This window comes from Lytechinus variegatus, chromosome 7 (genome assembly GCF_018143015.1).
Source record: "Lytechinus variegatus isolate NC3 chromosome 7, Lvar_3.0, whole genome shotgun sequence".
Lineage (NCBI taxonomy): Eukaryota > Metazoa > Echinodermata > Echinoidea > Temnopleuroida > Toxopneustidae > Lytechinus > Lytechinus variegatus.
In genome coordinates this window covers 24,799,412-24,826,103 of record NC_054746.1, presented here as the reverse complement: position 1 = coordinate 24,826,103, position 26,692 = coordinate 24,799,412, and the positions used below count along the sequence as shown (strand labels likewise).

General features: G+C 35.5%; 1 protein-coding gene across 3 annotated transcripts in view; it reads left to right on the top strand.

Annotated features, from left to right (window-relative positions):
- Positions 1–1,436: 1,436 nt before the first annotated feature.
- LOC121418828 (tyrosine-protein phosphatase non-receptor type 21-like) overlaps positions 1,437–26,692 on the top strand; it is a 28,880-nt gene continuing 3,624 nt past the window's right edge. The window contains exons 1-12 of one of the 3 annotated variants that reach the window (XM_041613000.1): positions 1,437–1,605; positions 6,598–7,093; positions 8,576–8,745; positions 11,973–12,070; positions 12,682–12,755; positions 15,396–15,554; positions 17,685–17,773; positions 20,484–20,654; positions 22,046–22,203; positions 22,523–24,624; positions 25,561–25,710; positions 26,378–26,575. In XM_041613000.1, the coding sequence (XP_041468934.1) occupies positions 6,920–7,093; positions 8,576–8,745; positions 11,973–12,070; positions 12,682–12,755; positions 15,396–15,554; positions 17,685–17,773; positions 20,484–20,654; positions 22,046–22,203; positions 22,523–24,624; positions 25,561–25,710; positions 26,378–26,575 (3,543 nt within the window). In that variant the 5' untranslated portion in view covers positions 1,437–1,605; positions 6,598–6,919. Of the gene's footprint in view, positions 1,606–6,597; positions 7,094–8,575; positions 8,746–11,228; positions 11,293–11,972; positions 12,071–12,681; positions 12,756–15,071; positions 15,131–15,395; positions 15,555–17,684; positions 17,774–20,483; positions 20,655–22,045; positions 22,204–22,522; positions 24,625–25,560; positions 25,711–26,377; positions 26,576–26,692 lie in introns of those variants that run through there. The other 2 variants (XM_041613002.1, XM_041613003.1) reach the window with 2 other exon arrangements.

The window sequence follows — 26,692 nt, the reverse complement described above, 5'->3', positions numbered from 1 at the left end:
GCCATGATAACAAAGGTGTGCACCCTCTTTTCGTCTTGAAAACCCCCCTTTTTTTTTGGCTTGTAATTTTTTCTCGGGTACAAAAAATTTGCCCACCTCCTTTGGAAAGTCCTGGATCCGTCCATGCACTTGTCCTCCCATCCTACCCCGATCCAAATGTGAAAACTTTGATCAAAACTTTATCCATTATTGTATACCAAAAGAGGCCTTGTATTAACTCGGGGCCCCGTACGTACGTAATACATTGCTCACTCACATTAAAGTCCTCCACTTACGAATATATTTTTTTTTACAAGGCATTAGCAGGTCTTACCCCTGATCAGTCCTCATACTCCGGACTGAAGAAAAAATCACAAAGCAAAATTCTGAAATTTCATCAAAATCAGAAACAGTTCACTTCTTGGCATGCCTTCATGAATATTCATTAGGCACGTTAGGTGGTCTGATGATGTCACACCCCCACTTTCCTTTTTCTTATGTTATCACATAGGCCTAGTCATGATAATTGTTTTATTTTTCAATTAGTAAATGTGTCAAAGATGTGTCTCCATATTGATGAAATAAGTTGCAGCAATAAATAGCTAATGCACTTAATCAGTTGCCAATCCAATTGTTTTAGTTCTTGGTATAATTACTCTGAAATAAACCTTATTTCATATAATAGGATACGAAAGAACAAGTGGGAATATGACATCATTAGCCCAATGAATATTCATGAAGACAAATGCCAGAACCGTTTTACTGGAATAATGCCCCGGAATAATGCAAATCTCCAAAATCAATAACTTTGTTATTAGTTATCTGATTTTGATCAAATGTTCAACATTCTGCACTGTGAATTTTACTCTGTTTATTGAGATATAAAAATATCTTCAGCCTGGAGCATCGGTGAGGCCCCGACCCCCCGATATGTTTGCCCCCGACCAGAATTGGATCGCAATCCATTATGAGATAGGCCTAGGGATATATATATATTTTTTTTTTTTGGGGGGGGGTCTAGCTTATATAGGCATAGATCCTTGTACATTTAAAAAGTGACAAAATTAAGTTGTTGTGTATAATTTCATTTCTCTTTTTTTATGCGACCGGGAATTACAGGCTCGCGCCTTCATCCCGTATGATGATGATGATGAGAAGTCTAGTTATTTTTTTCCTATTTCAAACCCTCATAGGGTGGCATTTGATCCCAGTGCTTTCCGTTTTGTTTGTTCTTCGACCGACAACACGCATGACAGCATCACACTTCGAAATATAATAACGTCATAGCTGATGATAAGAAATTCCATTTTTTCGAGGCAATCCCAAATAAAAGCAATGACTCAAGAACGACTCGGCTCATTTCATGCAGTCTCGCGGTACAATAATACCACGGCCACATGACACACCGGATACTATTTGAGTTTTTCAGAGTAGAGAAATTGGTACCGGTGGCGGTGCCGGGTTGTGAAAACAAGTGGTGGTATATGGGTATTGGTGCGGTACGTGCAGTACGGTGGACATTTCACGATAAACTGAACTGAATTCATGAAGAAATCTTGCTTGATTGCAAGATAATCAAAGAGGTTGACAACAGCAGGATGTCATATCATTTCTGAAATGTTAAAGGTAACGTATAACTGATAACTTTCTTTTGCCTGTGACGGTATAACTTTAGATCAACTCATCGCGTCACTCGTATCGTATATCAACAAGTTGTCTCGAGGTCGAGCATCTAGCATCATAGCAATTCAACATCGTTCTTGCTCGCCTACTACTCCGGGAGGCGACTCCGAGCTCTCAGGTACAAAGTGAGGACGTTGCGTATACGGTGTCCTGCTAGTGCTACATTTACATGCCAGTGCGGTGGTCTTAATCAGCAAGGTCATGGAGGTGGAAGCTTGTTATCAAGCAATCATTTTGACCAGGATTGGGAATGGGAGTCTTTTCTAATTCTATCTTGAAGATTATACAGGTCCTGTACTCCCGTAGTATGATGGGGTGACCATAATTTGCGCAAATTTTAAAAATCATTGAAAGATGAAGTTAATTTTCAATCGAAAATTTCTCTCATAAAGTCATAGTCATAGCTCACACAATTATTAATCAAAACCATGAATACCAAATGGAAGGCAAGATCCCAAAGTCAAATTCGCTTGATGGAATTATAAAGCAGGTCAAGGGTTTCGCTGGTATCGCGATCTAAAAATTCCATGGCGTTCGACTAGTGTGCGCTCGGCTGAAAAAGTGTAAAAAAAAGTGTGACCTTAATTTGCGCACAATCGTTTTGCGAGGATTTACAAAAGAAATCGAGCAGACAAAGGTAAGATAATTATATCAGATGAAGGTTAAAATGCCATAAATTCGGTTGGTACCACATTTTACTTATTTGGAGACCTCTGCTCTGCCTGCAAACTGGCGATTTCTTGATGCTTGTCGAGAAGATCTGATTTTCTCGGGACGGACACAAAATGTAACAAAATTTGCTGATGTTTTGCCAATATTTTCACAAATAGAGACCTTACATGTACCTTCAAGAAAATTATCACCGTAATTTGAAGTCGCCCTTTTTGTTGGTGATATCAGTTTTTCAAGATATTAATTAGAAATTGAGATATTCGACTGTGTGCAAAATTAGGTAACGTGCGAATTAAGGTCACACCACCATACCGTGTATAAATTTTGATTAAAAATTAATAAAATAAAATCTTCAAGAGGTCTATACTCTAACTTTAGAGTCTAAATTACTGTGTGCATCATCATTATTTTTTATATGATCTGAGACTAGTGAGACTGATGATTATAAATGGCAGGATAAGTTAGCAGTGCACAGTTAATTTATGGAACTTAATTTCTTTAAAGTTTTAGTGATAATTATAACTTTACAATGGGAGATCATGTTACCTGAGGAAAAGTTGTTTTTTAAAGAAATGATAAAGAAAAATATTGGTGAAGGTTTTTCGAAAATCAGTCAACTCAAAGAATAACCAGAGAACTTCGTGAATATTTAAACTTTTGATTTGGTTACCTTGGTTACATCAGAGACGAACAGCTCCTCCATAAATAATGTTAGGACTTGTGTAAGCTGGTAAAGAAATATGCAGGTTTCTTAAAAAAAAACTAAAAATGTTTTTATTTGTGTTGACTTACTTGTGTGGTGGACAAATCAGACACACCATTTTATAGTATACCCCTTTCTATGAAAAAAATGTTTTTAGTTTGAGTCATGTTCCATTATTTTAGGCTACATTTATGGCTGTTCGCATACATGTATGATGTATCATGTCACAAACAATAAATTATAGGCCTAAACCGAACTTCCCATTGCTAATCTTTGGCTGAGAGTGAGACTACATTTGGCTTCATGGTATTGGCATTGTGGCATGTGTCTGTAATCCAAGTTAAGTGGGGTAAGTTACACATTGATGCAGAGGTTCGAAGTTCAAGCTCTGGTCATAAACTAGGTCGTACCCAGATGAAAAATATTATCTGAGTGATACATATCTGAAAAAAAAATTACCCTGTAATATCCCAACACATTCACACATTACTCACCTCCATCAATAAAAAGGTAAAAAATGTGTAAAAATTCTTTAAACTTTAGACTAATTTTTCTGTCAAACCTTAGGATCTACATGTAGACCTAATTTAACGTTGGATTGTAACTATATCATTTATTTATGTTAGTGCAAAATAATAAAGTAATTCATCAATTTCTAGAAACAGGGTATAATATTATACACTGAAATACAATCCAATATGCATATTTAAAGATTATATTGAAAGTAAAATACACCCTTTATTGTAGGGATTGTAAGGTAAATCAAGGAAATGGGAGATCAATATAAAAAAATAATAGATCTACATGTAAACGGAACAAATGATTAAAAATGAATTATACATGAAGATGAAATAGATGGTTCCAATTCGTCTAATGCCCATTCATCCAATTGCCAACTCGTCTAATATCCAGTTGGTCCAATACTAGCTATTTAGTCCACCATTTGGTCTAATTGGAGTAAGTGTTAAATTGTGCAAAGTGAATAAAAAGGAAATGGATATTAGACCATCTGATTATGAGACGAAATGGCCACAGACAAAATGGTGATAAGACAAAGTGATGATTGGACTAAATGGTTGATAGACAACATGTTTGTGGGCGAAATGGCATTTAGACTAAATGAAAGTAGACCATGTGGTGAGTGGATGAGTTGGCAGTAGATGAATTGGCAATTTACCAAATAGATTACGCCTAATTGACCTAGGAATGGCAGTTAAGTAAATTTATCTAATAAAACACAATCTGACATGTATTTTGTATCCTTCACATCATACTCGTTCATAGGCTGACACAAAATTTGTGTCACAAATATAATCTAAAATGAATTTGAATACGTTTTGGGGGATTTACCATTTAAAAGATAGGATTTAAAGTTTAAACGTACATGTAGAGATATTACTTTTGTTATGTTCTACATGTATGATTTTGAATAACCTGCACATACAACATCAACAAGAAAAATACAGACAGATTTGTCCAGAAAATGAGATTTGGTATCCTTATAATCCCTTTTTTAGTGTTTTAAGAGTTTACTTTTGGGATGACTTTGACAAGTGCAAATTACTTTTTTTTATATACATATGTACATGTATATATTATTATATAGTAAGGGCAAATTACAATATTTACAAGTGATCAGAAAAAGACAAACAAAATAACAATATTGAAACAAAAAGGGCAAAATAAAACTGTTTGACGATAAGGTTTTGGTCCTATCTACATGTACATGTATATCGATCTGCATTAAATGAAATGTAAAGTATAACAAACAAAAATAACCATGAGGAGCAAATCAAGACAAAATATCACCCAGATACAAGACCTTGAGCCACATCTGTTAGCTGGTTGATTGTTAAGAGGCTGCATGTATACCCTGTTCAGACTGTCCCGTCACCCGGGACATTCTCCGGAAAATCGACAGTCTGGAGGATAGTCCCCCCTCTCCTGGTTCTATCCCCTGGGTTTTTCGAAGGAAGAGCGACCTCGGCTCATAATCCGAGATCGCGCACCTGTTTTAATCATAAGTGCGCATGCGCGAAATGTGATGTCAAGAGAACTGCTTCCACTTTAGTACTGTGCTAGTGCTCGGCTAGCTGGAAGTAATTCCATTTCCCGCATTATGTGCGGGCACACCTTACGTAATCATGCCGATGACCTAGCGCACTCATCCCCCGGTGCCAATCTCCTGGACATCGGGGGATGTATGGACGGTCGGTCGTAAAGAGATAAGATTTCTCTCCCCTTCCCCGGGTGACGGGGTACAGTCTCAATGGCCTGGTAGAAGGAAAGAATTCAGACATTTTTTGTTTTACACAGGCTAAGTATCATATAGGCTAGACAATTATTGTCCCAAATAGACTTATTAGTGCTACCAGTGCTTGCAAAATATGTAGTTTGGATTGTGTTTGACTTTGTTTTGCTTAGTATGTATGTTAGACCCTTAGACATACAGTATGCTTGTACATATGTATGTGTATATCATAGGCATTGTGTACCACTTTAGAGTATAAAAATGGTTGGGGATCAATACAGCTGTTATTGATTTCTTTCATTATGCAGGTGTGGTATGCTTTTGTAATTTGTTTGGAAGGCTGAATGTACATTCATTATGACTTATGAGTACTTGATTTATGTGAATTTTGTATATTATTGTATATATGTAGTTTTCACATGTTTTTGTCATGTATTTTAAAATTAACAACATGAAAAATCATAATGCATTGATTGTTTAAGTTACTGTGAACTATACTGTACATTTACATCTTTTGAAAACTTTAATGGTATGAACTTTTCAACAATATCTGTGGACTGTGGTTTTTATGGACTACATGTATTAAAGCATGATTTGAGTTGACCAATAATTGAGTGGAATTTCAAGGTCAGTGATTTGTAATCAAATGGCAAGGCTGTAATTATAGCCTTGCCCTTTGATTACAAATCACTGACCATATAATATGATTCAGTGCATTTGGGAATTGTGCCAATGTATGCAAAGTACGGTAATATGTGTAGCATTATGGAATAAATTGCTACTTCTTGGAAAGGTTCAGTTTATACATTTTATATGTTTATATAGCCTACATGTACATTGTACATGTACATGTACACTGTACATCAGTAGGCCTACATGTTGTAGTTAAAAACTAGGGTACAAACGGCTATTTTGATTTTAAGATTTAATTTGTTCGGACTTGACCATATAAAGATTGTTGATGATAATCAAAGTTCAACAGCATCTGTAGTTGAGCACCTGCAGTACTTTCATGATAGGCAAATGTACTGTAGATTAATACAAGACGCTAGTAGTGAACACTAAATTTATGTGATTTAGTGTAATTAGTGTAATAATAGTGTGCATTTATAAATAATACTATAGATGTGGATTGACTGCATACAGTATGACCACTACATGTACATGTCTCGATGTGTCATGTAGGAGTACAAATTGGATTTCTAAACAGATTATGATCACACAATTTTTTTGTTCTTTGTTTTTATCCTAATTGCGATTTCAAAGTTTTATCAACTTTTACAAGGTTTTCATTTTTGTTTATTTTCAGGTACACGTACTTGTTGTAGATAAACACGTATGCTGAGGAATATAAGCTGGAGGAGAATTATTGTTTCAGGGGAGGATTGAAGGGACCCCTATCTGAGCTATCATTTCATCCAGGAATTTATATTGTGGATACCTAGCATAGCTGAGCCTGTGAAGGATGAGTGTCTGATAAGTGATTAGGAAATTTTGACATTGAACCATGGCATGCAATCATCAGCCATTCACTCCAAAGAGCAACACTCAATAGTTTGTAGTGCCTTGAACAAGGGGGAAAATTGAAGATTTTTGTGAACCGTGAAGGTTTTTCATCTATTCCTGGCAAGATGCCGTTTGGTCTTCGTCTGAAGAAAACCCGGAGGTATAACGTGTCTGGAAAGAATTCGTTCGTTGCCAGGATTCAACTTCTGGACAGTGCTGTTTTGGAAATAACATTAACACCAGAAAGTTTGGGACAGGATTGTCTGGATACCATTGCCCAGAAACTTCAGCTTGAAGAGGTAAGGCTTATTTTTTCCCCCTCTATGAGGCAGAAGTTGATAATATCATTTAGAAATAGATTTTTGGCCTGGCCTACAATATTGTACACACATGTACAGGATAATGTCAGAATATGTACTTATTCTGTATCTTGCATAATCAGATGAAGACCTCTTTCTTGTCAGCTGTACATGTACACTAGAATATGATATGTTTGTGAATGAGTGAATGGAATTATAATTTTTGTAAGATGCAGACATGAGCTATTTAAGATAAGAATCACTTTTTTTAATCAACAGAAAAAAATGACTGACTACAAAAACTAAAAATATATTCAAATGTAATTATGTAAAACATCAACATGGGTTAAAGAATAATAATAATGTGCATTCCGTGCACATGTACAATATTATTTACAATGTATTATGAGCCTACATAGCCCTCCTTTAGCATGTGAAAAAAAATATGAATGTTTACAAGTCATGAACATGTAATGTATGGTATGAATCAGAGCACACACCCACTACTACATGTAATTGCTACGTATTCTGACTAGCTGGAGGTGGGGCTGTTATAACTGGAACTCCCTTATGTGTCATCATCCCAATCAATAGATGTACCGTATACCAGTACAATGAACCATGGCACTACCTGAAAATAGATATATAATAATGTACAATGCATGTATGTACCGTACTTTAAAGTAATTAGCTACATTTACATACATGTAGGCCTACATCAAATACAAGTACAGTACACGCAGGCCCTACATTTACAATTCAAACGGTTTCCTTCTTATTCTCTGATCAATACGGATGCAGATTAATTAAGCATGTCATATTTCAAAGTCATTCTTACTTACATGTATTGATGTGTGAATATGAATAATATTTATTGCATTTAACACAAGATAAGGGGGGGGGGGTGATGATGAGGGTGAACAATGACTGAGGGATGATTTATTGGAGAGTACTTTCCACTTGCAGTTGCATCCTTGTGCTCTCCTTGTATTGTTTGATGGTAATTCATTCCATTCCTGACCCCAGGGGCACTCTCAACATTCCAATAGGTTTTCCTGGTAGGCTGTGCTCTCTACCTCTGGCTATTTTACCAAGAGGGAGTCAGTTCTTCTTGCTTTATAAATCTGTAAATAGCTGTTTTATTGTTATGAATGTATATACATTGTATGTCTGTGTGAATACATGGGGTGTGTATCATATACTTTTTACAGGTGATATCTTTTTTTTTTACACAACCTATTGTTTACATTTACATCAATTTGTAAAAATATTTGGATGTACATTATACTGCAACTTGTGCCTATTATGTAATTTTGATTTGTTACTGTTTAGATGTTATTATATTGCTATTGATCATACTTGAACACCCCTTCTCCTATTTACAAAATATTACATGTAGGCCTTATCCAGTAAACATCTCTCTAAGGAAAAAGTTATTTTGAAAGTGAAGTCTTGAATATTTTTTTTTGTGTGTGTTTGCAGAGTATCTACTTTGGCCTCCAGTATAGCAACAAGAACTACAAGCTCCGATGGGTGGATCTAGAGAAACCGCTAAAGAAACAATTGGACAAGAATGCCCATGACTCTATGCTTCGCCTGGGTGTCATGCTCTATACAACCAACATACAAACACTGAGGCATGAAATAACAAGGTAAAGGTGAAATATACAGGCATTCTATTGTGTCAGCAAATCTCACACATTTCTGGACAATTCAGTTCGATTGGACTGTTTAAGAATCAACTTAATTGTGTTTGTATAACATGTTAGACTGCTGGATATTGTAGGCCTTCAAAACAATCTGCTGTTTTCTACAGCCAATACCAAGAATGTATGCCCTATTTTTTTCATTAAAAAAAAATGTTGAAACAAAAGTGAAAAAAGGTGAAAGAAAATATGTGGCCTGTAGATGATAACTTGTATTCACATACACATGTATGCGCACATAGGCCTGCCCTACATGTACAGTATGCATATTGCGTAGGCAGACATACATATGTATTGCCTTTTAAACACACACATGTAGGTGTTTGCGTGCCGGAATGATGAGTCAATGTTATTGGAAATGTAGTACCATTACTTCTTAAATTTTGTCTGCATGTACATGTTTTGATATTTATGTAGGCCTACATAGTTTTATTATACTGTATGATGTAGGCCTACTGTATTACACATTACTCAATACTCAATCATGCAATGATCAATAAGTTTGGTATGTACATACATGTATGCTCTAAAGTGAAGGGGAAGTTGACCCTGACAAAGTTTATTTTAAAAATACATGTAGCAGGAAAAATACTAATAGATGGATTGTGTAATTTTGAGGAAAATCTGTCAGATTTAAAAGAGTTATTAGAATTTATGATATAAATGTTATTTTTTTGTCATTTGTGATGTCACATTCGAGCTGCTTCCCGCTTCCCCATATATTGTGTTGAAAAAAAAATCAATGAAATGTCATTTTCTCAGAAAAAATTAAAATGGTTTTTATTGTAGGGCTACAGGTCTTCAGTATACCAACAGACAAATCATTTCACACCCGCTTCTAAAAGAAAAAAAATTAGTCTTCATGAACCATTAACAAATTGAAATTAATGCACTTTTATATTGTATGATATGAAGCAGCTGCTGGTATGACGTCACAAATCAAAAATTTAACATTCTAATTTCATATTAGATTTTCCTCAAATCTTCACCAATATTTTTTGATATATTTTTTTTCTGGTATTTTTACTACAAACTTTTTGTCAGGGTCAGGGTGAACATCCCCTTTAAATACAATTTCACATAGTATAGCGTGTACATGTAGGCTACATGTAGTTTACAATGTACATGTATGTACACATATATTTAAATAGCCTCTGGCAAACAACTTGTTTTGTAGGCCTACACTGTACATACAGTATTACCAATAAAAAATGCAATGGTAAGGGAACAGTGATGATGAACGTTGAATGTTATTTTCTCCTTTTTTGATAATGTTGTTGGTCTGTAGTATACAACTCTGCCTGCACATGTCCTTGAACCATTTAAAAAGGTTCAGAACTTCATGTAGAAAGTTTTGTTGTGAAATGAGAGGGTAAGAAGGTTAATCGTTGTGCATGCCAGCTGCTAAGTTGTTGAATGTCCTCCAGCTTTCCAGTTCATGGCATTGCAGTCCAGAGTCCGAGTTCCCACACTGATTCAATTTCACAAGAAATATGTGATGAACTTTCTTGGAATTCGGAAAAGGATCAGTGCCTTTGTCAGTAAAAAGGAGCTTTTAATAGTAGGCCCTACTTCAAAACATACTGAATTGCTCAATACTTTAGTTTGTTTCCCTTCTTGCTTTTGCACCATGTCAATGTGTAATTCATAATAATAGTAATAGCAGGCCTGATAATAGTAGGCCATTTTACAATAATTGGCCTAAATTTTTGGATGTAAAACATTTTATTTTAAATGTTTCATAATACTATGTACATGTAAGTTAAAAAAAATATTTTTAGTTACCTTGCTACCTGATTGTGCATGTATACAGCGGGTAAATACCAAGGAATTTGTTCAAACACTGATCAGGAGCTTATCAGAATTGTCCTTTGAAAAGTTTGAATATTTTCAATCAATATGTTTTACAGGGCCTGAATGTACAATGTACATGTATGTAGCTTTAAAATAGCAAACATAATTAGAAAATAGGGTTTTGTACTTTCAGCATTGTAATTCTGAATAGCAATTGTTAAAAAAGGCCTAAATGTATGCCTACACATGAAACACCAACATTGGATCATTTTAGCTTCATGATTGGACACTATTCTTGTAGCCTTCAAAGAGGTTTGGACAATGTTTTGATAAAACATTGTCCAGGATCTTTTGGGGCTTGTTGTACTTTTTTTGATTGCTGCAACAAAAAGTACATTCTAAAGTATCTTTTGCCTTGTCCTGCCTGGCCAGAAGTATGTGGGATTATTTCCTTGAAAAATAATGAAAAGAGTCAACTGGCCCGTTGCATACCAGTCTTTTATTGACGACTCAGGTCACATTCCTTCCTCGCAGGTCATTGTGTTTTAGCAAGAAGTACATGTATTCTGTCCAGTCCAATGGTCCATACTGCTAATGCACAAAATGGTGATACTGGTATTGGTAGCATACTGTAGCTTTCTGCATTCCTTATTGTTACACTTTAGGACTGAGCCTGGAAGGAGCAAACTTAATTCATAAGTCAGGCAATTTGTAATGATAATTTACATTTTATAAACTTGTGTCAGCATATGTTTAGTACATGTATTGTGTGGACATTTTATAAGGAATTTATGCTTGGTACTGTGAAAGAGGATTTAGATGTAAAGTTATTATCTTGTGCATGCCATAAGTATGATGTCTTCCATATTTAGGCCCACATGTACTGTATCTGTAGGTGATTTGTTGAAATATGCATGTGATAATTTGCAAGTGATGGTTTCTCAACCTTAATTGAAATGTCAAAATTCTAATAAATCAGTCAAATTAAGTAAACGCAAGGTTGCATTTAAATTTAAAGGCACCCACATTGATTCCAAATACATGTTTGTTAAAATTGTCAAACAAACGTCAACGTACATGTATGTTACCAAAATGTCAGAGTCTTGTATGTACTAAATTTTTGTGATTTCATTTTACTCGCACAGCAGGCCAACATGTAGACCTACATGTACATGTACATTATTATCTGTGTATTGTAAATAAATAATAAAGTTTTCTAAGCTACAAAAATGAGAAGGTCAGGTGAAGTTTAAACTCATTTACCTGATGCATTGCATTCCTTGAATTGTTTGAACTTTGAAACAATACATTCTAACAGGTCAATTACATGTCACAAACTTATGCATCGTGATTGTTATTTATTTATTTGTCTGTTTTAGATACATGTACTTCTTGCAGTTGAAGAGTGATATTATTGAGGGCATTTTACCATGCAGTGAAGAACAAGCAGTGACACTGGCCAGCTTTGCTTTACAAGGTGTGTTTTTTGCTTATTTATTTATTTATATGTATTTATTTATTATTTATTTTTATTTATTTATTTAGTTATTTACATTGTAGGTCCTGATAAAAGAAATGTATATTGAATGTTGATTAAGAATGTTTTCTGTTTTTTATTTAATATTTTATGATTATCAATTAGGCCTATGCAATAACCACAATCCATAGCTGCGTACACTGTATATGTAGGCCCTGTCTTGTCTGCATTGACTTTTTAGCATCATAGTGTATTGTGATGAAGCAGGAGACAGTTGCTTTGGTACCTCATAATCACATCAAATCTGCAATGAATTCTATTTAATTTCCAAGTTTGAGGAATTTCACATGTCCCTTCTGAGTCATTATTTGGTTTGCCTTTTCCATCAAAATGGTCACAAAATCACCCCAAAATATCCCCAAAATACCAGCCCAGGAACATTCCTTCCTGAAAATGAAAACCACTATTCCTTGTCAAATGTGGTCTCTCGCTGTGACCTTATTTCTTGTGAATGCCTTCCCAAAATCCAGTGAATGTCTGTCTCTCATGCATGTGACTACTGAGCTTATGTTTTTCTTTCAATCTTTCTCTTTCTCTTTCCCCTCTGACAGCTGAGATAGGAAATTTTGACCCCGCCAAGCACACCGTGGAATTCTACCAGAATGAATATGTTCTGCTGCCTAAGGTGAGTTGACCTTAGCTTTGACCTTGATAGTGTCAGGCAATTTATCTGTCTCTCCTGTAGGGATATACATGTATCATGTGATGATGAGGAGATGGATTTGGTGAGGTGGAGATCCATCCTCAAAAAATCATTTGAAGCTAAAGGACACATATTAAATAGTGGATTTTAAGTACATGTACATGTATTATGTCTACACTGTACTTATAAAAATATATCTCCAGTTTGGTGTTCAAGTTGTCTTACAGCTGAAAATGAGTAGATTTTCATAATTTATTGATTTAAGCTGTTACCTACATGTATCTTTAAAAAAAGAAAAAAAATATGGACAGTTGTCCATACATGTATGTTTCTCTGATTTTTTGTTTGGCCTTATTCATTGATAATGATATTGATTTAAGTGTTCATTGCCCAAGCAATGTACACTTTTTTATTCCTACTTTTGTTATTAATATCATTATTAGTACTTTCATGGTCATAATTCTTATTATCATCATCATTAGTGTAATTTATAGTTTTCATTATTATTCCTGAAAAGTTTTGTTAAGTTGATAAGGATTTTTTTACTGCCCCATTACTCTGCCTTTCACATGTATACATCCTCCTTCTTTCTCTGCCTCTCTATCACTAGATATATTTTCCTATCTCACATCATCTCCTTGATTTCTGTCCTATTTCTTCATTATTTTCATGGTAGAGCAATCATGTCTGGGTTTTTTTCTCATAAGGATCTGGGTTTCTGACTGTTTGTCTGTCTCAAACATTTCGCTGCTACCCCAATCCCTCCTTTTTCTCTCCCCATTGCTGTTCCATTCCGTGACAGGTTGAAGGGTCACAGGTCATCAACTGCTTGTTTTTGCAGCCAAAATGAAAGTAGTTCAATGTACATGTAGCTCCAAGTTCATGGGCATTTTTTTTGTTGTTATGCCAACCTACAATCATATAGGCCTGAATAAAATTTTTATGTTCATACAAAGTTACAAGTTTGTACATGTTGGTATAAATGTTTACTCCATACTCACATTGCTATGTGCTGGCATGTTGAAGCCTGAGGTTCTGAAGTTCAGTGTTGTTTGAAATAATAGTTTTTATGAAATGCATTTTAGGTTAAAAAGTGTGAATGTGTTTTTTTGTTTCTTTTTTTCTACATGATAGTTAAGATTTTATAAAGAATGATATTTCTGAGTTTGAAAGTATTTTCTGTAGGTGCGCCAGGCTAACAGAATATGAAAGAATATGTTGTAGGAGCATAATGTAGGCCTTCAGTGTAATATTAGGGAAATGTTCCCTGATGAAATGGTGATAAACGTCTTTGTATCTATGAAGAGCAGAATTCCAGGTTACCCCCTGTTGCCCCCACCCCCTCTGTTTCCAGTAAATGTAGTCTTTGTGGTTCATCTCCCATAGTCATCTCCCATATCTACTTTTAGTCTTGGAAAAGAGGCTATTGTTTGTTTCTTGTTTGAAACGTAGATGCAATAAAAGTTTTTTTTGTGTTTTTTCTTTGGAAAAATATTTACTGCTGGTTACCTGTTCAAGTGTTGTTTGGTTGATCCACTTTTACTTTAATTGTAAATCGTCATCTAAAAGATTAAAAAAAAAAGAAATGACTGTCTTGCTTTCAAATAGACATCTTTATTCAGGAAGGTTAATGGGTCAATTAGTATGCAGGAAAAGAAACGAAAGAGAAATGAGAGAATACCATTATCTTCTTCAGTATTGCTTTCTTAGAAGGAATGTTAATGGGCTGTTTGAAAGCTTTGATAGTGTAAGATTAGGCCTACATGTACATGTTCATGTATTCTAGGAAAACTTGATTTGATGATAAAATTGTTTGGCCTGGCCCTATTGGGTTGGTAGTGAGATTGAAGTGTTCTTTGATTTCCAGTGAGTTTCAGGACATCTGTGGAATCTGGGTTCTCCAGGAGTGGTTGGATGTAACCCAAGACAGGCGTCAGTGTAGGCTAGCAGCACAAGCAGTCAGTGGTTTCCATTGGGAGGCTTGGATTACGCTGCTGTGAAACAAAGAAATTAACATAAACCTGCCTGTAACATTCTATCCAAGTTTTTTTGCTTTCCATACATGCATGCATGCACATAGAAATGTACACATCGGATTAGGGGGTGCAGACAGGGTGAGAAGAGCTTATCTCTATCTGGAGTCTGTATTGTCCTACTTTTGTTATTATTGTGTTCTTGATCTGGGTCAACACAATAAATACCTTCTGTTCAATCATGCTCATCCATGATGTAAGGCAAGGATGTATTTGTCATTGTTTGCCCATCCTTTTGATCTCCAATCCTCTCAAAGATTGAGTGTTCTCTAATCATAGCTTGAGAATATGTACTTTTTCCTCTTTCAAAGATGGAGGATACATGTAGGTCTCTTCAATAATATTTCAAGGCAAATATTTGTACACTGCTCTAAATATAACATAGATTATGTCAGCAACAATGATACATTTTGTTAAGTAGGCCACTTGCTCTTGGGTTTTGTGACTTCAAGATTGAAAATATATATGTATGTCGAATTTAGTATTTGACATATTGAACAGAACATTAAACATTTTATCACCCTCAGACCCAAACCTTCCCTGAAATATAATTATTTACATGATCTATATTTTTGTTAATTTTTTCCAGAACATGACGACAGAGAATGTGAGTTTGTCTGAGTTATTTCTCAAGGTTATGAACGCACATCAGGCCAAGGTTGGCATGTCAACATGTCAGAGTGAACTAGGGTATATTGACCAGGCTGCTAAATTACAAGGTTATGGACAAGAGAGCTTCCCTGCTAAAGTAAGTAAAATCTGGTTTCAAATCCTTTAGGTATCAAGTTCTTTTAAGAAGCAATCTTGTGAAAAAATGAACATCAAAGATGAGATAAATTATCAGTTGGCAATGCCATTGTAGAATATGTTAAAAAAGATAAATGTCATTAATTTTTACTTCGTTTTCCAGATTCACAAAGATTTGTATTCAGTGTGATCCATGGTTTGTGCAGAATTTACAGTGTTATTGCATTTCTGACAAGGACCAATAATGAACTTGCCCTTTGGCCAAGGGCGCTAATACCTCAGCCACATTTTCCCTACGGCGGCCACAGGCGAGTCGAAAACAGCCATTTTGACTTTCTTTGTACCAGTTACATATATAGGTGGTTTGAATAAAAATGAAGAAAATTACTATTTTCGACTTGCCGTATGGCCGTCATAGAGGAAATGTGACTGAGGTATTAAGGTTGTACTTACTTACATGTATCAAAGTCATTGTAACCTGAATGTTTTTCATTAGTTTGTAATTTGATATTAACAAACCTGAAAATTAATCTGATCCCTAATTATCAGCTTATGCTCTATTACTATACCTGGCTTGAGACTTTAAATGATTTGATTAATTAATTTTTAGAATGTTTTTATTAATTTTTTATTGTGATTGTGGAAAAAATGCTAAGTATGAAACTGCCCTGTCACACGATGAGCTTAATTGTAGAAAGAAAAAAATGTTTTTATTACTAAAAGATTCATAATCCTATGACAGTTATCCGTCGAAGATTCCTGTGCATTATGATATGGAAGAGGATACTGCTTATTCCATTAACCTTATTAAAAAAACATTATATACATGTAGCCATGTAGGCCTACTTTCTTGGTTTATTGTAAAAACCGAATTAGAAACAAATGTTTTACTATGAATATCCATAGTCATTAAAAAATGCAGCTCCCTTGAGCAATGTGAGTGATTCATTGATCTGGATTTTTTGCTCTTTATGACATCAATATCCAGGTATGCAATTTACAACCAATAACTGTACAGATGTATGTGGTGATTTATAAATATAGTATTCAATTGCACTCTTTGTCATGCTACTGCTCATATAAACCACACATTTTTTTACTGGTGGTACTGAATAGCAAAAACACATCTCATTTGTTTGGTATTTCAAGTTTTTCAACCACAAATACATGTACATGTACACTGTAGGTGGCGAAAATTACATTTGTTGCAAACTATCCCTTTACCCATGTAGCCCATTTGGCTATTTGCTTAGCAATTTGTTTTTCATACTGGTATTGTAGGCCTTTTTTAAAAAGCCCTGGCATATCATTACTGAAATTATTGAAATAGTTTTACAATTAGTTATGCTTAAATTTCTTAAAGTCTATTTGATTGAACTTAGATGACTTCAGTTGTAGTTTAATTTTTCATCAATCAGGAATTTCAATGGGGATTTGAGATTTATTTTTATTAAATTAAAAATCCTAAAACTGAAGAAAAAAATTAACAAATAGAGAATGTGAGGTGGATTATGCTTTCCTTTTATAGCAACACTGCTTCATTGGTTACTAAGTATTGTATTTCACTCTTGATTGAAATTTACTTTGCGTTTTATGACCTTGTAATATAGCGTTCATATAATTATGTATTCAAGGGATGGTTACAAAATTCTTTGGTTTATTTGCATTAACCTGAAATTAGTAAATGTACATGTATGCATGACGAAAAGTAAGTTAATGGTTACCATGGTGAGATATGAGCACAATATTGTGTGTTTTCAGGCAGTCAAAATGATTTACTAAAATTGGTGTGGACATACATGTTCCTCCATGCAGGTGTTATTTGTTTTATTTTGTTCTACATGTGATTGATTCTGTGCCAAAATGAAATTGAGAAACTGTTTGTCAAAGCTTTGCTATTAACACTGTAATGCTACACATAAATTCACTAATTAATTGATGTTCCTAAATTAAGATTGCACTCGTTAACATTGAATGTAATTACCCACGTTATTACATGTAATTTTAGCTTAGAAAATCTTCCATAGACAATTCACTATGTTATGTCTGGCAATTTTTTTATAAAGTATGAAAATTAATTATCTACATATACTCACATTATGACTCATTTCATAATTTTTTTTAATTTCAGGATGACTCTGGGAATGAATTATTCATCAGCGCATCCTTCTCAGGTTTAAGTGTTAAACATCTAGATAGACAAGAGACTGTTCATTTTGAGTGAGTATATTGCAGAGTAAATTTTAAATATTTTCTCAGGAAAAAAAAGTGGATAAAATCTGAAAACTTAATTGCATTTTCATCAAATTTTACTGTGTATTACTTGTGACATGGGATCTACAGAGAGTTATAAAAAGATATGCAGCTCCATTTTAAGGATTTTCATCAAGCCTTCATTGAAATGTTTCTGTTATTCTTTTCGCTATATGAAGGAAAAAATTGAGTGAAGACTCCCTTTAAGTAATGGAACCAAAAGAGGAAGTGTGTGTGTGATTCATTTGTTGATTGTTAGCCATTCCAGAGCAGAGTTCATAGTCAATACCAATTGATTTTGTATTGTCATTGCCATTGCATTCCTCAGAGGGGACAATGAGAGGTGTCAGGTAGGGACAAAGTCTAAAACATTTCTTTAAGTTTTCAGATCAGACCAAAAGGTTATCCAGACTTTGAGCTGTTTGTCAACAGGGTTGTTGAAAAATATCAAGAGGAATGGAATGTAAAGTGATAGAGCAGAGAGCTCCAAAGTTTAAACATATCCCTTAAAAGTCCTGTCAACATCAGCCTAAGTTTTAAGTTAAGTTCATTAAAATTTCTTTAAAAGGTTAGAAACAAATCTAAATAATGGTTCACGTAATTACGGTTATGTCAGTAGAGCTTTCAATCGCACAATTTTCCTAGCCCACACATCACAGCTTAGTGGGTTTGACCTGGGAAGTAAAGGTCAATCTTGGAATGTATACAATACATATTCGAATCAGAATGAGCACCCAAAGTATTGGCTCTGCAGGATATCCTTTCAAAATGCACCATGTTCATGTTTGATATTTAAAGACATTTATTTTTAGGACCTACAAGAAATTTATGTAAGTGTGAAGTTTGACATAAAATTCTTTGAAAAATGTCTCTAGGGTTAAATTAAGTGTTGAATTAACATAGTCTCAATCAGTTTGTCTGATCCAGCTTGATACTCTGACCAGAACAGACTTGAGATATTTTTTTATATTAAGAAGCAGTTTAATATTTTGTGAGTTTCATCCTGAGATTACATGATGCTTGGGCCAATTCAGGCTTTCTTCTTTTTTTTTTTGGGGGGGGGAGTGGTGCAAAATAGTGCATATTTATTGATATTAATAATATGATTGATATTAAAACATCAGGCAAATACATTATATCATGATACTAGACCATGAAACAAGAAGCTAAACATGCTTTGTAATGTAGATAATGGAATTATTTGCTACTTAATTGAGAATCACCTCATCTCTATCTTTCTGATGGGTTTAGAGAAGAATTTCCTGAATCTCAAGCTCTTTCTTTCAGTCCAATTGGGCTTGTTAAGAAAGAGAGAACAGAACTGAGGCTGATGAGAACCACCTCTTAATCGCATCGAGAATTCCAAAATGTAAACATACTCTATTTTGACATGTCACATCTGTAGTGAGATACCGTGTGCAAATATTACTATTATAAAGTGCACATCCTTGCATGAGTTATTGTATAAACACAAGACCAAATTTAGGGATGATATGATTGTCAAGTACATGTATGAGTAATATTGATAATATCTGTCTCAAGTTTAACATTAAGGTGTACCTGAGGCAACATTGTTTGTTGAATATGATAAATATGCTTTAATAGTCATACATGTAGTGTACACTGTGCTTAGAGAATAACCCATGATGAATAACTTACCTCTTAGGTAATAAGAACATACATAACTTACCTCTTAGGTAATAAGAACATAAAAACCATGTTTGATACATCATGAGACAACTGGTTATTTCTTCTACTCAATCCTTCACCATGATGAACCTCTTCCACATAAAGAACATACATGTACATGTTTTGAAGTTAATAAAAAAAAATGTTTTTCAACATTCTGATAAATATGATATGAACATGAGTGCATTTTTAAATATTTGTTGTCTCATAGAATGTCAATCCAATACACCTCTTAATATATCTTGTTTGTGTATGCCAATACTGCAATAATATGGTGATATTACTGTTGCATTTCATCAAGCAATACCAAAATCTCATGATGTATGGGTATACACTGTACTCCTCATGATTCTGCATTATTGCAAATATTTTATAAAGTTCTTAAGTTTTTGAAGTGCCCTAATAACTTTGAAAGTATATGGATCCAGTTCATGAAACTTTGACATACATGTAATTAGTATTTAAGTATCACTGATCACCTTGCTTGAGTTTTACATGTGGGTCACTTGATTAAGGTAAAAAGTCATTTAGGGTCAATGAACTTTGAGCATTCTTTAGAATATACGTTACCATATTTTTTTAATGTCATAATAACTCTGAGCGTTCATGGATCTATATGTAGTTAATTAAACTTAGACATACGGGAAATCATGTATCACTAATCATTCTCCATGAGTTTAAGGATATAAAGTCAAAGGTCATTTAGGGTCATTGAATATAGTATTTTATCATACTAATTGTGTCTTTTGTGAAGTTTTTTTTAACTTTCAAAGTCAGCACTGCTGCTATAGTGAATCATGTAATGCAGGTGGGACTGCCAGAGGTATTCCACTTGTCAATATTGTGGTTTGTTCCTTGAAATTATGTGTGTTTCAACCAACATCTCCATAGTTATTTTGATTCTTGCTTCTTGCAAAAAAAAAATTATAAAATGCCTAGCTTGAAGAAAATGTTGATATTTTTATTTTGCCTTCCTTGTCTTAAATAGGTGGCATGAGGTTGTGAGCATGGGCCACAATCGACGGGCCTTTGGGGTTGGGACGTCCCGCTCTCATGATGTCCTGCAATTTCAGATGGATGATGCGGAGACAGCCAAGTATGTGTGCAGAATATGCAGACTCCAACAGCAGTTCCACAAGTATACAGTTGAAACAGTCAAGTGAGTCAGTTAGAATATGCCTTAACATTTAAGAGCTATTCATGGCACTATGTACACTTGTAGAATATCTTCACAGAAACAAGATTTAGTATCCTGAGCAAGTGGGGTGTACTAGCAGATAAAGAATATTAGAAATACCGAGAAAGATGTCAGTTTTGAAGACTACCTTTACGATGTGCATGTACAATATGTTTAGGGCAAGTTCTGTCTATGAAACATTTTGGAAAATTCTGTGTCACAGTTAGTGATGTCTTTCAGCTGAATCCTGTTCAAGATCGTTTCCTTCTTATATTCTCATTTCGGTATATACATGGACATGAAACAGTGGGAAAACCAACACACTTCCCGGAAGTTGTGAAGCTGTTAAAAATCAATAGTAGAAACATTTTATTACACAAGCATCCTTGTGTGTATGATAGGGGTTTGAGCTTTGATTCATTTGATAAGAAAAGGGCAAAATGCACTTCCTTGTTTTGTGAATTTTGGCCTCTATTTGACCTCTTCTATAACTCTAATAAAACTAAACTCATGAATTATGGAATGTTATGAATGCTTAATGTGTTTTTAAAGTGCTTTAATCCCTCCCTGGAGCTAAAATGCATAACAAAACCACATACTGATGTATGGAAGCAACTAAACAACTGACTTACACAATCAGTTGTATTTATATATTGTTGTTGATGGGACAATGAAATTTATTACCACAATATCTAATGCGTTGGGGTTTTGTTATTGGGGTTCAACCGGAAAAAAGGACTGTGTAGTGGCTTTTTGTGGAATAAATATGTGGTGTTTCTTGAAGTGGAAAAAATCTGTTATGCTGGTGCCACAAAAAAAGTTTGTCCACGTCAAATTAAGGTCTGATTGAAAGTGTAGTTAGGGTCAGCAAAATTATTTTCTCCCCAGCATCATTGGATCATGGTCATTGTAGACTGAATCATTGTATTTCATTGGCTAGCAATAGTGCAGCCTGGATTGGTCAAGCCACCTCAGGCTAGTGGCACATCAATGCTTGTCTGAACACACAGACTGATTAGCACTTGAATCAACATTTCTGTCTGGAAATAGTCAAGCTAAATATTCTTAATTGTTTGTATTTTCGTTATTTTTACTGTGCACTCCTATGGGTCATGCAATTTATCCTTTTTTTTTAGCCCAATCATCCTTATTATTCAATCAGAAAGGTTGGGAGATCAGCCAAAATATAATTAAATAATCATGATATTTTGAGTTTGTCTGAAACTTGGGACACTATATTTTTTATGTTTATTTATTTTATTAACAGAAGTGAGATGTTATGTCTCACCATATTTGAACACTATGAAACGTGTGTCAGAGCTTTGTTGCGCAATGTCTGAACATGGGTTTTTTATTGTCTTTGTATATTTCAGGCTTGGAAGCAGAGAGGTTCTGGTCGATGGTTTCCCAGCAGACAAGCTAATCACTGTGGTAGATCCAGAGAGGAGAATGTCAACGGATGGACACCAGTCATCAGGAAAGATGAGGAATAGAGATAGTCTTATGATGGGTGAAGGAACTTCCTCAGAGGGTAAGATATGAACAATACTAGCTGAAAATATATGTATGCCTCTTTAAGTGTTGGTGAGCATATAGTGATGGATTAGGTCCAAATTTAGGTACACCCAACTCAATCCCACTCTGAGAAATAAGAAAAACAATGCTGTTATATAGAATTATGACCTTGTAGATATACTTTAATGAAAAAGTATTTATGAAAGCTACCTTTGAGGTACTACATCACTTCTGTATAAGTGATATCAAAGTCTGTGTTTGTATTTTTAATGTTATACCGTTTTCATTTTGCTTATCAATAGTTTAATGAACAATTACATTTTTTTAATTGACAGAGAACCTTCCACATCACATGATGGCTGATGGTCAACTAAGTAACCAGCAATTCATCATTAGCCAAACAGGAAATACCAACTTCACCACATCTCAACTGAGTCTTGATAACCAGCATGCCTATGACAGGGGTCCTTTCACTACCTCCCAGCTGAGTCTGGACAGACCACCTACTGATTACAGCTACTCGAATGGTAACCTAGTCATGCTGGATCAGAATGGCAGTGTGTATAGTGCCCCCAGTGTGAATTCGCTGAATTATGGACTCCACAACCAGGTGTCACCAAACTCGTCCAATCCTAGCCTTACGAACAATGAGAAACTGCGCGCTCAGCTGCAAGCAGCTCTGCCGGCATACAGGCAGAGTCCGGACTATGAGTCGTTCATCCAGGCGAGACTGCAGCAGAGGCTGTTGACTGTGAGTGAGCAGAGTCAGAGTGTTGGGAACCTTGGTAAGCAGAATGGGTTTGGACCTGTGGAAAGTGTGCTCTATCCTCAGCCGGAACTGAGGCAACATAGTCATAACAATCACTACAGGCAGCAGTTCAGACTCAGCTATGGAGGCATGCCTAACAATTACTACACTTCCAACAACATGGACTACTCCCTGGAGTCACTGCAGCATGGGCTGTTGATAAAGACTCCCCATGGGAACATTGTACATACCATCAGTGTGCCTGAATTGACGTCAGAGCATATTCAAACCACAGAGGAGTATATTACTGCAAAACTGTTGAAAAACAAGTACAAACCACCACCGCCTTACCCAAGAGGAAGTGCCAGTACCCCTAACCTTGCCAGGCAGAGTAATAATTACTTAGTGAGCAGTAGTAGCCCTGATCTGGTGAGTAGGAGGTTACAGGCTATTGAAGCTGTGCATGAGGTTAATCTCCATGGAAGCGGGAATGTAAATATTGATACAGATTTATCTCAGTCATTACCCATAGATGCATTCCAACAGTTGAGGATACAGGACTACCATCCACAGGTTGGTATGTACAGCAGACACGTATCACAAGGATATCAGCAGCAGTACAGTCCACAGCAACGAGAGTTCAAACCTGCATTGACTCTAAATCTGACAGACAAAGCCCAACCGTCTGATCTCTCCATGATAGGTGTGCCCTCCGGGTACGAGGACAAACTGCCTACCCCGCCAGACAAGGGTAGGATCATGAGTCCTTTCCAGGAATTTGCAGTGCCTTTGGTCAGCCCACCAAGTGAATTTGCAGATCACAGTGACATTGATTCAAACATGTCTCCGGGTAGTGTTGGGAGTCCTCCACGCCACTTTCACCTACCTCCTCAAGGCTTGGGGGATATCTACAACTCGCAACCATCACTTCCAGAGAACCATATGACATATGTGACAGGTGGCTTTGGACAGATGAATGGCACTGGTCAGCATGGCTCGCCCACAAGAGTATACTCTATGCCTCAGCTCCATCCGGAAATGCGGGAGGTGAACCCCAGTCATTATGCCATGCTCCATGTTGATCAGGCCAACTATGTTAATACTGTACAGGGCTTCCATGCGCATCCCCAGCAGCAACACACCTCAGAAGTAGAAACAATACTAGCAGAGAGGACAAATCATCAGCCGCAAGGCAGTCCTATTGCAGTGAACAATCATAACATTGGTAGCTTTGCTTCTAATGTGAATGTTACGCCTTTGGACAATATCACTCAGGAAACTCCTCAGAAGGGGCATGCAACTCAGTCGCCCTCTCCGCCTCCAGCTCTTCCACTGTCGACAGTTGATGTTAACACTCACCAGCCCAAGCAACCTGAACTGAAAGCCACTTCTCCATCTTCAAAACCTTCCACCAGTACTACATCTCAGCAACCTTCCACATCAAAAGCCTCATCTGCTCAACCAATTAGCAGCAGCAGCAAGCACAAATCATCCAAAGCACCCGAGTCACCTACGCTGCCTTTGTCTCCTGATCCTGAAGGAAGGGGAATTTTTGAGGATGTAGGGACTGAGAATGGAGGATACATCGGTCCTTTGAAGCTGGCTGCCATGAGTGGGTTAACCCTTCTCAGACCAAGGGACATGCCTGATGAACCAGAGGAAGAATCTAAACACCCAAGAGATGCAAGGGTAAGTAGAGAATTCATGCTTTGGACCTTAAAGCAAATATGTGGGAATTTTTTTAGTTTTCTTACACTGTGCCTCATTTTTTACACTAAGCAAAGAAATCTGTTTTAGTCCAGACCGAAAATAAGTCTTTACACTAAACCTAGCCCCATACCCATTCATAAAGCTAAATCTCATAATCGATCCTAACATACCTTAATTCATTTGCCTGGAGAAGAAAAAAATGTTTAAGGAAAATCTGCTGACAGCTCAGTTATTTATTATGTTATGTGGCTAAAACAGGACAAAATTGTCCAAATTTGGATGTATTAACCTCACATTTAGAAAATACATGATCTCACTGCGAATGATTTTAATGTATTTAATCAATATTTATGTTCCTCTATAACAACAACATTGTGATTTGCTTTCTTAAACCTGATTTAGAAAGTGCAAATGGGTGAAAGCCATTTCATTGTTATGACTTCATGTTGATGTTTTGTTTTGTTTATTGCATGTATAGGAATGTAAACATTTTGAAAACAATACAGTTGAAAATGTATGTGCTTGTATGAATCTACATGTAGGTCGGTTTGAGAAGTACAAAACAATTCAAACATTCACCTTGGTAAATTTGATATCATAATCTACCTTTACTTCATGTTCGTTTCTATTTCTCTCTTTTGCTTTTTGTTATTTCATTTCAGGAATGTAAATATCTTAACAGCACAATAGCGAAGTTGATAAATAATAAGAAAAAAATAATGATTTATCAAAAGGTGTATAAAAAAGATGGAAGCCTTTTTATTTTTCAAATGTATTTTCGATGTTTAGGAAACATTCACCATAATATTAAGTTCATTATGATACTTTTTTTTAACTTGTAAATTCATCCCATTCCACATTATGATCATTGATTAATTAATTTTGTATATTTGATTGATGTGATTTATTTTACAGCGGAAAATCCTTGAGAAACAATTGAGGGAAGGTCAGGTATTCACAGAGTATGAGCAGATTCCAAAGAAGCGAGAAGGAGCAGTGTGCTATACATCAAAACTACCAGAGAACGTCAACAGAAACAGATTCAAAGATGTCCTACCATATGAGGTATGGATCAATTTTAGAAAAAAATCCCTTTGCTTGAAAAGTTGATATTCACAGCTGTTGGGTATATGGTATTTCTTGAAGGTACGTTATACTATTTATATATATTTCTGAATTGTGATAAGAAGCTTTTCATATTAAAGGCTATCAGTACATGTTCCACTCTGCATTATGTAACAAATCATCAAGAAAGTGATGCATAACAATGTCAGTATGATGCTTGTATTTTAGAAATGTGATGTTATGAAATACTTTATTTTTTAGTTGGTCATGTTATTGTCTGACTTTGGACAAGTAAGAATGAAGTTCCGAGTTTCTTGTCTGATCCTGCCCAAATATATGAAAAAGAATTTATCAAGGCCTGACTTTGTATGATGTGTTAACAAACAAATATTAGAATGCTATGACAGATTCATTCTCTTCCAATCAAAGTACAGTATTTCAGTAGCTTTTAACATAAGCTTGTAACTGGCCATTGATAAAAGTTCGATGACCTAGGGCTCAATAGATTGTTTCAGTTAGTTTATTGCCAGTGATCTTCATGGACAAAGTTGCAGTCGGCCAATACAAGGATTTCAGATGCTTGATACAGTTTGTCACAGACAAATCACTTCATGAAATTCTGAAAATGATGTAAAACCAAGACTTTCTGATTGCTTTGGATTGACAGGATTGTAGAGTGGAGTTATCCTCATCTCATCATAACAGTGGAGGTTACATCAATGCCTCACTGGTCAAGGTACCCATCGCTGGTGAGATGCTACATTACATTGCTGCTCAGAGCCCTATGGAGAACACTGTCCAAGACTGGTGGAGGATGGTATGGGAGAGTGGTACACAGGTCATTGCTATGCTCACTAAACTCAAGGTAAAAATACAATAATTGTACATTTATATTGTGCAGTTTCTATATGTATACACTCAACTGCTCATATGTGCTATTATCATTATTATGATTGGCCCTCTGATCAATGGCTGAACTTTG